General features: G+C 37.3%; 1 protein-coding gene across 1 annotated transcript in view; it reads left to right on the top strand.

Moving 5' to 3' along the window:
- Positions 1-201: 201 nt before the first annotated feature.
- Positions 202-14,560, top strand: part of LRRC7 (leucine rich repeat containing 7) — a 97,570-nt gene continuing 83,211 nt past the window's right edge. The window contains exons 1-5 of the mRNA XM_054212541.1: positions 202-402; positions 6,042-6,159; positions 7,073-7,151; positions 7,850-7,939; positions 10,990-11,046. Of these exons, the coding sequence (XP_054068516.1) occupies positions 214-402; positions 6,042-6,159; positions 7,073-7,151; positions 7,850-7,939; positions 10,990-11,046 (533 nt within the window). The 5' untranslated portion in view covers positions 202-213. The remainder of the gene's footprint in view (positions 403-6,041; positions 6,160-7,072; positions 7,152-7,849; positions 7,940-10,989; positions 11,047-14,560) is intronic.

The following is a 14,560-nucleotide window of genomic DNA, read 5'->3' on the forward strand; positions in this document are numbered from 1 at the left end:
ATTGAGATTGCTTTTGTGATTACACTGCCAAACCTTACTTTTTCATGTTTAGTAGAAAGGTAGAATGAGAAATGCAGACTGCAGATATCCCTCAGGATAAATTGTATTTAATAGACTGCAATCTTGATAAGAATTCTAAAAAGCCAGTCCCCCAAATGTTGATTGTTTCAGAAAACTGTTTTTTCCCCTTTTCCTTCAGTATGCTGTTTGGAGATGACAACCAAAAGGAAAATTATCGGCCGCTTGGTGCCCTGCCGGTGTTTTCGTGGTGAAGAAGAAATCGTCTCAGTGTTAGATTACTCTCACTGTGGACTACAGCAGGTGCCAAAGGAAGTTTTTAGCTTTGAACGGACGTTAGAGGAGCTTTACCTAGATGCCAATCAAATTGAAGAGCTACCTAAGGTAATCGGTGTTCTGCCTGTAATACAGATGTCAAAGTCATGTTCTCAAATGTGTATTCAGCATGTGCTTCAGCTCTGAAAGAGGGCTTGCTCTTGACCAGGAGACCTGCTTGCTGTGGGAGGAGTCATGGCTACTGACTCCGGAGATTCAGTTACATTTTTCCAATCTTTTTTCTGCCCTCTCTGAAGAGCCCAAACAGTTCCTGCAGGTGGTGCTGCGTGGGGAGGGGTCAGGCCACCTACTTCTCCTTGCTTCCATAGCACAGGAACGGGGGCAGCCAAGGAAGTCTTAAGTTGGGAAATTAACAGCTGTTCAAAAGAAGTACTTCTTGCACAGCAAGTAATTAATATGGCATTTGATACCTTGACCAGGAGTATGCTAATATATAGGGTAGGTGATGTCGCATTTGGATCCTCTCTAGCACTGCTTTTAAAAGCAAGCTCTTCGTCAGAATGAGCCGTTTATCCTGTGGGAGAAATGCCAGTTCTATCTGACTAGTATTTTTATAACTGCAAATGAGATCCTGCAATGAGATTACTGAAGTTATCCTTCCTGTGTAAAACTTATTTCATAGAATCTTTAAATCTGTTCTTCTGTTGATTAATGTTTACTATAGGGAATTAGAAGTTACTGTAACTTAAGTGTTCTGGAAACAAAAGAGGGCAAGGTAGTGGAAAAACCAATTAATTGCAGGTGCTAGCTACATAATGAAGCATGAAGTAATGTAATCCATTCCTTAATTGAATTTTTCTCAACAATAATGAAAGATGCTTACAAGTCTTTAATTAAACATTGTTCCACTGTAATCCATTCTTCATCATCTCTCAATATATTTCTTTCTTACACAGCATAGAGTCTTTCTATAAATTCTATTTACAAATGTAGAAAACGTGCTTTTTCCATTACATGGAGTTCCTTTATTCAGATATGATGGTTTGTTGCTTAAGATTGCTCACTCCATGGAGAAATTCTTTACAGATGGTCAGACAGGGTAGCTACAATCTTTTAAGTGTCACAGAAAAATGATACGGAGAACCATCTTATCTCGCCTGCTACTAAAGGGACAGCAGAGAACCAGGTATTTTTTTCTGTCCCCAGAAATATGTAATGGATTGTGGTGGAGGCCGTTTTACTGCTAATGAATACCTTCAGGACTGTTTATCTTTTAATAATAGTATGTTGTTAACCTTGTATATCTCAATTATGCTACTGAAGAATATATAAAGCGTCTAATTTAGCTAGGGATTTTTGGTATATTTGTTTTGGGTCTCTTGAAAGTATGCATCATCGTGGTATTCAAACTAAATTGCAGTGCATAATGGAAGACAAATATATCAGGGCATAGAACAAGAGCAATATGCCATAATTCTGTATGGAAAAAATGAGGGCCAAAGGTAAGGGGTCCAAAATTATGAAACTGGGATGAAGGTGGTAGTCATTAGTGTCATTCCCAATGGAAATGTGCATGTTCATCAAACCTTTGCATGCTGTTGTGCTATCATCTATTTCGTATTTGTTATTCGTGTTACAAAACAGCAGATAAATACATACCCTGGAGAGATTTCAATGTATAGGTCTCTATTTTTGCACCTCTTTTTTTCTCACTTTCCTTTGTTATAAATAATATTTTGAAGCAAATACTATGTATTGAAGAAATCCTTTTAATTGGTCTTAAGTTTGAGTAAATGCATTGTTTAACATAGTCTTGGTTTTGTATAAGAGAAGATTAATGGCAGTGTTAATTTACTTTCTTTATACCATTCATAATTTTTTGTCTTAAGCCTTTCTGAATTGTTACCATAAATTAAGCAGTCCAAATAATATCTTTATCAAATTTTCTGCTTCAAATATTTTTTGCTGCATGTCTCAACTTTTTTCACTATTGAATTAATATTCTAGGAGAGAAAATGCCACTTTTTTCTTAAAATGTGGCACCATATTACTGAACATTAACTCTTGCATTACATGTTATGATCTACCACAGGCAGAACTTTCCTCTCTATGTAAATGTGAATTCAAATAACTTCCTCCCGAGGAAATTTGCTTTGTCAATTTTCTGTTATTTACCAAATGTTGGGTACCTCTGAAGTTACAGTATTCTTTTGAAATTTTCTATCATCAGAATGCTTTTTCTGCTTTTTGTTACTGCTGTCTTCATTAGAAATGGATTTCTCGTTCCTAATTTCTGATATTTTTCTTTTCTTTTAAGGATTTATAGGATTGTTATATAATTCTTATTCCCTCTTTTCCCCTAAATCTAGCCAAGTCTTTTATTTTATTTGCCTTTGGCTTCATTATCGTGAGCTGCTACTGCAAATATGTCCCTATTTGTATGAGTCAAATGAATTGGTGACTATTAAAAAAGAATATCGATTCTGATGAAGGTGGAGTCACTGGCAATCAGTATCCTGAAAAAAAATGAGATGAAAATTCTCCCCAGCAGCTTTTCCTTATAAACATAAAGTAAAATCTGGAGTAATTTGTAACGGACAAAATGAGTTTACTTGTTAACGCCTTAGGAAAAATTTGTCTGTCTCTAACAATAAATTCTAGAAATAGCCACCACTGTGTTTCACCGTGTCATGTGCTGGTGAAATAGCTACCAGTAAAATAGGCTACTGAAGTTAGATGCTTAATTGTCTCTCTGAGAACAAACAATACAGCCAATATAGAAATGGTGTTGAGATGATCGCTAGTGTATAGCTCACACAGATGGATAGGTATTATAAATTAACAATATTTTTCTTTTGCATTGCATTTCCTATGTAAGTTACAGTTTCCATTAAAGGCCTTGAGTCCCTTTTTAAATCTGCCAGTAAGAAATGGTGTTTCTGTTCTACAAAGCTAGAAAATGTTATTTCTTTGTAATCCAGACATTGGATTCCCCCAACAAGTTCCCCTCAATCTATTGCACAGTTATGCCTAGAGAAAGCAAGGAGCGGAAACAGAAATCCCATATTGTTCTGTAACAGCCCTGAAAGCCAACAGCCTCCATGGCTGTGTCGTCAAGAACTTGAGATATGCAGGATAATAGCCCATTGTTATAACTCAAATCACAGCACTATTAGCACCACTTGCTTTCCAGTCTGAAAGGAATAAAAGTAGTATATGGACGTACAGTATGACGATTACATCAAGATCGTGATGGCAAGGACAAAAAGCACTAGAAATTGGGAAAGACACCTTTTGAAAATCCAGTGAGTGAAAAAAAAATTGGGCAATTTTGGGCCTACATACCTGTATTCACACTCTCATATTGTTTCTGATACAACGGTATGTCATAAAATTACTCCAGAGGGAGTACTTTTTATTACACTTCTTCATTCACCAGTTCAAAAGCCTTGTATCTGTTCTGATATTGTCAGAACTTTAAGTTGCAAGACTTCCTTGGTTTTTAGAAGAAGAATTCTCCAGGGGAATGACTGGGAACATGCACTGGGAATTTAATTTTCCAGGTACAATAGCACAGTATAGTTTGTATATGAACCAAAATTCTGTGGGTTGCCTATGCTGAGCATTGCTATGGTCTGCAGCTGTTCTCAGGCTGCTGAGAACATCGTGAGAGATTTCAAGAGCAAACCCTGGAGCCTATTAATTACCTTCCTTTCCAGTCTTGTCCAAAGTGGTATGCTTCCTTAAAATAGAGAAAAAGCAGGTGCTCTCAGATACATTGCAAAGGACTTCCTCATTCTCTGGAGAGCTGTTTCCCTTTTTATTAACATTGCTAGCAGAAATATGCAGCCCCGTCTGGCATCCAGGGTGCACAGTAAATGTTCTGGGTGTTCCTATAAATTCGATTGGGAAGGGCCGGCCCCAGCGTGGAGCTGGTTCGTGATAGCCCTGGGGGCTGCGGCGCTGCACTCTGCTCCTCTGCCCGCCGTAGCTGCTGAGCGGTGGGGCCGGCACTGCTGTACGGTCTTGAGGATTAACAAGCACGTTTCATGAAAGAGGAAATCTGAAAGGCAAAACTGTGAATACAAAGGCATTTTGAAAAGTGTCTTTCAGTCGAAAGGCCCTTTCATATTTGATGCCAATTGATAGTGACTGTGGTGTGGTGCTTCTCGTTCTGGGCATTTTTGATTTGTGTGATTCCCTCTCATTTTTCTGAGAATAGATTGTCTTGAAGAAAAAGCAGGGCTTTTTTAAAAGATTATGATAGAAAGTTAGAGCAGAAAAATGCCGTTTCAAAACGATCTAAAATTTAGTCCAGGTGAAGTACCAGGTTGGCATTTGCACACCATTTGTGTGTTTTTTCTCCTCTCTGGACATTTGGCTGAGTTTTTCATCTAGGCAATCAAATTACTATGCATTGTCAAATACCTTGTAGATGAGTATATAGACTTTATTCCGATATAGAAGTCTGAAAGAAAGACTGAATCCATTGTAAACAGAGCACTAATATTTGAAGGCCACTTTTGAGATGCCTGTGAAGAGAAGTTGGTTCTTTTCTGGAACCCACTGAATTTTCTGGTGCCATTTGATGAATTCATATTCACAGAAAGTCCTTTCAGGGTTTGGTAACTTTTACCTCTTGACAAGAGCGATGTTTTTAGAGCCAGCAGCCACCGCGTGGGTGCAGTGAAAGCAGGTCTTGGCTGCAGTCAGGTGCAATGGGGAGCGCAGGAGCGGTTGGGGCCGGGGTTGGAGGCCACTGCAGTGACTCTGGCCTGGGCGCACAAAGCGGGGTCCGTAGCGCTGCGGCGGGTGGCTGTGTGTCACCCTCCCCTGTCCCTCTTAACGGGCAAGTTCCCACAGTACTGTCGCTGGGGAACATGGGCATGGCAGTAAATAAGCCAAGCAATTATATTGCCTTCTCCTCTCATACCTGCTAGCACGCTGGGCTTGAAGGAGCTCTAGGCTGCCCTATCTAAAATATGCACCTGCTGCTGCGTCATACACGGCACCTCTGCCCTTGCAATGCAGTGGCCCCAAGTGGGAAATCGCTTTTCATGACTGCTTTCTCTTTGTATCGTTGTTTTCTTATTTTTTACATGTGTAAGGTGTTGGATGAGAGATAGTGATATTTCTTGAGGAACGCAGCCATGTTAAATAGGTGCTTTCAACACGATTTGCTGATTGCTTCGGGTTGAAAGGAGGATTGGTTTTGCAGTGGAAATTCTGTCATTTTATAAAATTTGAATTAAAAGTTAGAATCGAGTCCTGAGTTTGGGGGGAGGAGGGAACTTAAGGAATGTATCATTTTGATAATTTGTTTCTTGAAGATTTCCTCTGCATGCAGTCAAAATATTTTAAAATCTATCATGACACTAAATTAGAAAATAAAATATTTTCATTTACTACAAGCCATAAAAAAATTTCGGTTGATACGACACACATGAAATATCATGTACCTACAAAATGTTGATTACAGTGAGTATGTAGGTTTTGACAGAAAGCTCTATTTCAACATTTCTGCTACCAATCGACTGTTCTGATTATTCTTGTCGACTGTGTATAAGCTGTGTTTATGGTACTGAGCAGCCTGGCTTCTCAAATAACAGCTTTTCAAAATATTTTTGGGTGAATGAATTCTTATGTAGCAAATGTAGTTTTGTGCTATTTGTTGCTTCTGTGTATAAATAATGATCCTAAACTGATCTTTTCCCTGAAACACTGTAAAGTGTCTTTTTATGTTGCAGCAACTGTTCAACTGTCAAGCTTTACGCAAACTGAGTATACCAGACAATGACCTTTCAAGTCTGCCAACCACTATTGCTAGCTTAGTTAATCTCAAAGAACTTGATATCAGTAAAAATGGTAAGAGATCAAAAGTATAAGTATTTTAAAGAATTGTAATGAATATGAACAATAATGAAGTTTTAATTGCTAGCGATTAACAAACTTGTGTTCTAGAAAAACTGCTCTTGTTCTAGATGATGTGCTATTTTCCTGTCTGGCACTTTTGAGAAGTCTGGATAGATATCTACCTCTCTTACTTTTCTGTCAAAAAAAAAAAAAATAAAAAAAATAGAGGTTGCTTTAGCATTAATATCCTGTGATGCCTTGTGACTCATGAACGTTAGAAATAAGAGTGGGAGACCATTTTTCAGGGCACTTATGAACCATTCCACTTTCCAAAATGGCTTACTATTTACTGGGCTCTTGTGGAATGGATTTAAGCATACAAGGCTGCAGGTAAACAACTGGCAGGATTTATATAGTCAGTGACTAATATGCTGATGTGCGTTTCCTAATTACTCATTTACATATTTATGTGCCTAAAAACCTCTGCATGGCTGAACTTAAGTGTCTTTGTTTGAAAATGAGGCTTAGGCACTCTTGAAAATTTTGAAAAATTTATCGGTATAGGCTTAGAGACTCGGGATTATGTGTGTGCTCTCCCGAGAAGAGAGGGAGGCAAAGAAGGAAAACAGGAGCAGTTTGGGAAGAAATGAAGGGCACAAATATCAGTAGAAATGATGTCACTGTTTAACTCTAGATTATATAAATCGAGCATTAGCATAATAGTTTTAGAACAAGGCATATTATCTGTTCTGGTGTATTTATTTAGTGCTTAAGTATCATCTTTTAGACTATAATACTAAAATACATGTATTCTTCCTGTTATAGCTTAAGTCTGATCTGAAAATGCCAAATGAACTCACGTATAAACAAAACGAGTTAAACAGTTTTTTATGTGTGTATAATAATTCTTTCAATATTTTTTTAGGAATTCAAGATTTTCCAGAGAATATTAAATGTTGTAAGTGTTTAACAATTATTGAAGCCAGTGTCAATCCGGTCTCTAAGTGAGTATCAGTAGCTTGTGTTTGTATACTGCAAGTGCAGAAAATTTACACAAAGTGAACTAAAATTTAAAGACATTGTATCAAGTTCATTTGCAGGATTAATCTAAATTTCTTTTTCATTGATTGAAATACAGTGTTGATGTAACACATGGGTTGCCTTTCCATATAGTAAAAAAAGTGTCAGAAAAGCAGTCCATATGACACGATCTTTTAAACACAGGGGCCTGGTGCTTTACGTTTTGTGAATAAGCCACGCTGCACCCTCACCTACTGTAAATCTCTTGGTTGGGACTTTGGCAACCCTTATTCCTTCCAAAAGCTTGCAATAATAGTAACAAAAACCTGTGGTTTTATCCTATGATTTATAAAATGGGGTGAAGGGGATGAAAGTATGAAATTTTACTATTGCAGTTAGAAAAAAAGATAGACACAAAGAAAACACCTTTGGCTTCGACCCTCCTCTGGGAAGGCAGCAAAGGCTGACGTAACTTGAATGTGCCAGGCATTTGAATTTCATGTGGTTATAGCAACGTGGAAATGATAAGAACAGGCAAAAATGTAACATGTAAGAAATTCTTGAGAATTCGGGTAGAAAAAGAAGGCGAGAGAGAAAGTAATCTTTCTATTTCTAAATATACATTGTTATTATTTCTGTAGCAACTTTGGTGTGAGCTTTAAGCTTTTAACTGTTTTTTTAGGCTGCCAGATGGCTTCACACAACTTCTAAATTTGACCCAGCTCTATCTAAATGATGCCTTTTTGGAGTTTCTTCCAGCTAACTTTGGAAGGTAAGAATTAGTTATCAAAGCACATTGCTCTTTCAGACGAACCCAGTTTGGGCTTTAAGGGACCGCTCTGAAGCTGTATTATTTTCAAAAACAAAACAAAAAAACCCAAAGAGATTTTGACTTTCCAGCCTTATTTTGATGAATGATTGTTGCTAAAGAGAATATTATGTCAGCAAGAATTTTATGATGAAGCGGCACAGTTTGGTGGTTTAGGGAAAAGGTGGGAAGAAATAGAAACTAAAGAAGAGGCCTATCCTTCATCAAATGTGTTATTAAATTGCAGCAAGGGCAAAAAATAACAATGTGGTCTGTGCTATTGAAAAAAAAAAGAGAAAGAAAAAGTGTTGTGAGTCAGAAATGAAGAAAGAAATGACTGAGCGTGGTGGAGTAACCAAAGGAAAAACGTGAAAGCAGGAAGAAGAGAGAAGATTTAAAAGACAGCAACGCAGAAAGGATGTAAGAATAAATGCAGCAGAAACTGAGTCAAAAAGTGTTAGATAAGGATAAAGCTGGGGAGGCAAAAATGAAAGTTAACGCAATTTGCCATGGCCATTTAAGAGGGCAGTAGAAGCCAGTGGATCCTGACACTGCGCAGCTCTGGCAGAAACATCAGGTTTATTCCACCTCTGTGTCACTGGTGAGGGAATGATTGTTCCTGCCCTCCAGTTGGGCAAACAGCTCAGAAGATAAAGAAACAGAGGACATACATGCTGGTATATACATATATTCACCTAGTATTGTTTTTTTCCTGGTCCATCCAGCTACCCAGATGTGTATTTTATTATGCAACTGAGACCATCAACTCAGCACTCCAAAATTAATACTGAGGTGACATAATTTGGGTTGGAAATGACACCGGGATGCTCAGGCATTAAGAAGTAGAAAGTGCTGCTTTATCAGCGTTTGCTTGATGGGTCTGTCACTGACCCAGAGCTGAGTCTGGGCTTTACGCTGGAATACCTTTTAGAAAATCCTAGTTGAAGAAAGACGAAGAAAAATTGTCATTGTTTGCATTTGGTGAGTGCTTGGAATATCAGAGTAAATCCCCAGACAGCCTGCGTCTGCAGTTTGGAATCAGACAGTATGTTCAAATGTTAAGGAAAAATAAATATATGAAATACCCTGCAATTTTATCAGATGTGTTGCGTTTATATTCATTATGCTCTTCTCAAGCCTTGCTGGTATTTTGTCTAATAATCTTTGTCACTTAAGGACATGTCTACTCTTCTGATTCTTTTAGCAGAAAGCAGTAACTTCTTATTTTTTAATTTTTTTTTTTACAAATGCACATTTTGTCTAAATGAAATGATGCTAGTTCCAGTTGTGGTTGTTATTCCGTTATTACTATTCTGCTCCTATGTTATCTATTTGGGATCTTACATTTACACATCCTTGTCATGTTTCCGAAGCTTCCCACATTAGCATATAGACACTGCTTTTTCTTTTTTACCAGCAACATGTAGCTTTTTATCTCCCTTATTGCTCTTCTCCAAATTTTAGTGCTTTCTTCATATCTTCTGGTAGAGTAATATTCAGTTAGTCTGTTAGAGTCTCATTTAGCCATGTGAATAAAGTCAGGAACAGAGTCTACCTGAGCATCATGTAAACATCCCTCCACGTTTCTCATTTAAAGTTGTTCTTTTTAGTCCTGGCTAAGCACAACTGTAGGACTTGAAAAGTTTTCTGCTTTATTTGGTAGGAAAAAGATAAAATCATAGTTTTCTAGAAAAGCATAATATTGGGAAGTCTGAGGCTCCACGAAACAGAAAAGTGATGTTGTGCTGGACAGAGAGCTATTTAAAGCTTTGTTGTATTTTCTTTTTAAACTTTTCTCACAGACACGTGTTTACACTTGTGGCACTAGAGGACCTGGACTGTAGAGAGAGAGCAATGTGAAAAGCAGTATTAATGAAATCCTTGCCACTCACCATAAAGTTCCTCCATAAGCTTTCTTCACATTTAGAAACAGTGTTATCAGCCTAAAAGCTTTAAGAGTGTGCCTCTGGGCTGACATCTCTGTTTAGCAGTGGTACAACTACAAATTAGTTATGAAGAACTGCTCAGTTTCACGTAGGCCTTGAGCAACCCTAGGCATTGGCAGCTCATGCATTGAATGTACCTCCAAAAATAATTGATTTGACACTCCAGATTTTCCATGAGTGGAGTTGTACAATTTGAGATGAAGAGGAAACGACCTTATTCATCCTTTTCGTTTTATTTCCTCTTCCTTTTCCTCCCCATGTTGATTATAATTGGGGATTGAAGAACCACCGAAAGGGTGACATCAATCAAAATCCTTTCATGTTTATGAAATTATCTTCCTAGACAGTATGGGTAATGAGGGGATGCTGCCCCAAATTCTGGAACTCTAATACATGAGGTTCTTCATCTCTTTTCTGATGTGTCCTCCTTCCCTCCCTCCTTCCTTCCCTCCCTCCCTCCCATTATCCTGTTTAATTCAGTTTATTGCTGTAGCTTAAATAATATTGCCAGGTAGCATTTGCACAATGGTATGGAACTGTGAAGTACTGGTGTGCGTAGGTTCTAATTCATGCCAACGCTTCAGCACGTGTCCTACTTCTGGGTAAAACGCAGTACATTCGGTGGAGATCTGTTCCGTAGTCTTGGTCTGCCCGTGTGGCGCTGTAGAATTCAGTGCTCAAAAAAATGCAACAGTTAGTTGTGAACTAAATAGCAGTTGCTTTTTATCCTTTAATAGATCTGGAAATGTTAGAGCGAAATTAGCTTTAACTATGTTCGCCTTACTTTAAAGAATTGATAAAAATAATTTCAAATCACTGTAAAAAACTGATGTGAGAGTTTTTCAGAAGAGTTCAGATAGGGACAGATATGAAGCCATCTGTCCTTACATGAAGCTATTTGGTTCTACGTACATTTTGTATCATATTCCAGCCCCACAATAACTAGACATTTTACTATTGTGCATTAAGTGCACTATTTTTTTGTTGAAATAAGTAGTTTGAAATAATTCTTATGGATTCCTGAACTAATTCATTGAATTAACTAATCATTTTCTATCATATTTCTAGACTTGTCAAATTGCGAATTTTGGAGTTAAGAGAAAATCACTTGAAAACTCTACCAAAGTAAGTGATTGAATATCTACATAAGTCTCTTTCATCTGAAATTTCCCAAAGTGCAAAATACTTTTATTGTTAGCAAAGCAATGGTGTCTTTTCTGTTAAGAGTTATTTTTTCCATGGGCTAAAGAAATTCTACTGAAGGGTTTTAGCAAAAAAGCGAACATAGAAGATGGAGACTGGTACATTAGCTGACTGTAACTCAACATCCAAAATTTGTAATGTGACATTTTAAAATATGAAATGTAAACAAAATTGGAAAACAACGTATGAGAGAACCCTGGTCAGCGATTATGTGACAGTATTTTCCTCACCAAGAAGGAATCTGATGCATTGAAAACATACTCCATGTAACCTCAGTAGAACAATCTCCTTGTGTTCTGTACAGAAGTGAAAGGTATTTGGTGGTTTGCAATACTATTTAGAAACCTGTATCATCAGAATATTGAAGAAATGTCAGTTTGGTAGTGTTTCTTGGTGCTATTTACCAAAAAAGGAAGCTGCTATAATTTGTTGCTATAATTTGACCAAGTGATATCTTGTAAAGGAAACCGTAAAGAAAGGACAAATAAATCTATGCACTTCCCAGTCTAAATATAGAAAGTTGCACTGCATGAAGCAAGTAATATGTTTTTGTTTTCGGACCAGCGTGATATAATTGTTTTCTGTAACAGGGATCCTAACCAATGAAAAAATATCCATGGATTTGGGGATTGTTAGAAACGGGGCTTCTATGTCCCCGTCATAAGTGAGAGTTGCAGTGGGGGCAATAGACTGTGTTTCTGAAACGTTGCTAATACTGAATTGCATATTATTTAGCTAATTTTAAAAGGGCACCCTTTTCAGCAAGGATGCATCTATCAAAATCTCCTACACAGGCATTTTGCCTATAACGGGATATAGTGACGTTTTCACTGCATCCCGTGGGCTTATCCACAGCGCTTTCCTTTTTTAAAGAAAAGCTATTCTTCATGTTAAAGGCAATATTCTTTATATCAGAAAGTTTATACACAGAAGTGTTTTCCACTCTTTCCTCTGTTCTGAGTTATATTTACTGTTTTTAAAGAAGAAAAAAAAAAAAAAAGCGCTTCAGTCTGCTACCAAAGTGTTTATCTGCATTTGAAAATAGGCCTGTTCAGGGCAGCAGATTTGCAGCCTTTGAGGTCTTTATCATGTGAAAGGCTATTACATGCGGTAGTAGATACACGATATCTAACTACCTCTTAAACATCAGCTTCTTTTACAAGGGAATTGCATAGTCTCTGCATGCAGGAGGTGCTTGTTGGAATAAATGGATGTGTGTGTGCTGGGACTGAAGACTCAGAATTCCACAACAGAATAATTTTGATCAAACGGAATAGTTTTATATTTCTGGTCCAATTCAAATCCCACTAAAGATGGTAACAGACTTGATACTGAAGTCAGTGGGAGCAAGACTGGGATTGTGTGTCATTGTTATTAATCAAAATAATATATTTTTTTCTGTGATACGTGGTGTTTAACAGGCAAATTTTGTGAAGTTTGGCAAGTGTTTGGAAGATTCATACCTAAGCATAGTAGCCTCTGCTTTCAGTAGCACCAAGTTGGGTGAGGTGGCTGATCGTGCCTTTTCCCACTGTATGATGCTGAAAGCGAGGAAGTTCTTTGGTTCTTGTAACCAAGGGAAACATTATTTGCGGGCGTGTTAGTTCTCTGCTCTTTGCCCTGGCAGGAGGCTTTGCCGTATACTACTGAGATGAACTGGAAATAAAAGGTTTTGCTTATGCAAATGCTGTCCTTAAAACTGATAGATAAAAGGGGCAGTTGTATTATGAAATAAAGGAAGAGGAAGAAAGCTGACAAGGTCATTTTTGCATCAACTGGGACAAAAATGGGGGATCTATGCATTTCTGGGCTGCTTTTGTCCTCTAGAGCAGTTTTCTCTGCAAGCAAAAATAGCGTAATGGATAGACAGGACTTAACACATAATACAGAGTGTTAGTTTAGAGGATACGAGTCCTGCTTCCTAGGTAGGCTCACTTTGACCTTTTTTATAAGGCAGTAACTACTTGTCTAAAGTGGCGTCTCTCTGCTTACTGGGCCTGGGAAGTGGGAGGTTGGAGGAGGAGAGTGGTGAGGCCGTGGGCGATGCAGACACGATGATGTGGCCGTACTGCGGTGTCCTTTGGGAGTTACAGGGAAACAGGAAAACGTCAAATACCAGACTGTTTTATTTTCTCAGCCAATAAGAGAAGGAAAGTCGTGACAAGAAAACTGTGTCTACAATAGAACCACCTGCAGTTAGGAAAACAAACTCAGGAAGATAAACCAGAATATATTTTACAGACTACTATAAACCAGAATATATTTTACAGTCTGGTTGATGCAGGTGATTCAGGTCTTTCAGGTATATAGTTAAAGGCTTTCTTTCTTGTCCTGCAATTTATTAGATATATAATGAATAAGATAACCTGATTATGTTGGTAATTTGTCCAGTAGTTCTAATGTAAAAAGGACATGAAAAAGAAGACAAATAAATAATTTTGGTATTGTAATTTTGCTTTTAAATGGATGTGAAATATACTGTAAGACTGGTTTAAATAATTGCTTCTCAGTACTACGACCGTGTTCTGTGCAACTTAAAAGATGTTACCAAAAAGGAGATCATATTATTTCATCTGTTCTGTGCTGTAAAATATAAAGAATTTTTAATTGAAATATTTAGCATTTTGACATAAACAGGAATTAAATGTGCTTTGTGTTTACTATACCTCTAGTTCTGCTATATTTCATACTAACTCAACAGTCAAGATTATTGTAAAATGTATCCATAGGAAATGAATGCAAAATTTTCTAAAATTATTTGCAAAAATATCAGATTGAGTAAATAGTAATTATGGTCGGCTGAAAGGTAGCTCTCTAACCAGGGCAGAGATCTCCAAAGTGTCCCTCTTTAACACATCTTGCATTAAAAAATGAGAGCTTCCCTTTGCTGAATTTGTTGCTATAATTTTACAGCATCTAAAATACATCCAAACATATCACTGCATTCCCAGACACTTTCCTGATAGAAAATTAGGGAAGCGTTGTTCATGAAATGCATTGAAGACTCTGCTGATTCCTTCTGACAAGCATCCCAAACATTTACGGTAATGCCGTCTTGCTCTAGCACGCCTGGCTGGGGACATACGTTGCTCTTCAAATGAAAATGTTGCAGGATGATCCTATTTTCTGTCAGCGGTACTTTCTCTTCAGAGAATACTACTAGGCTTACAAATATTTTTAACATACTGAAAATATTTCAGTGTTTAATCTATAGATCTTCACAATACTGTTTTATAAAAACAGTAATTTGTTTTCTCTCTTATATAGTTTGATTAAAGATTATTATTGATACCGGTTTCCAGGATCTTTTGAGCGTTTAGAAATATTTGGAAATCTCTGGCCAGTATTGCAAATAATTTTTATTATTTTGTTAAAGCTTTAATTTGTACCACAAAAATAGAAAAATCTGGTTTATTCTCTTAAATTTCTGTTAAAT

Source organism: Rissa tridactyla, chromosome 8 (assembly GCF_028500815.1).
Source record: "Rissa tridactyla isolate bRisTri1 chromosome 8, bRisTri1.patW.cur.20221130, whole genome shotgun sequence".
Classification (NCBI taxonomy): domain Eukaryota; kingdom Metazoa; phylum Chordata; class Aves; order Charadriiformes; family Laridae; genus Rissa; species Rissa tridactyla.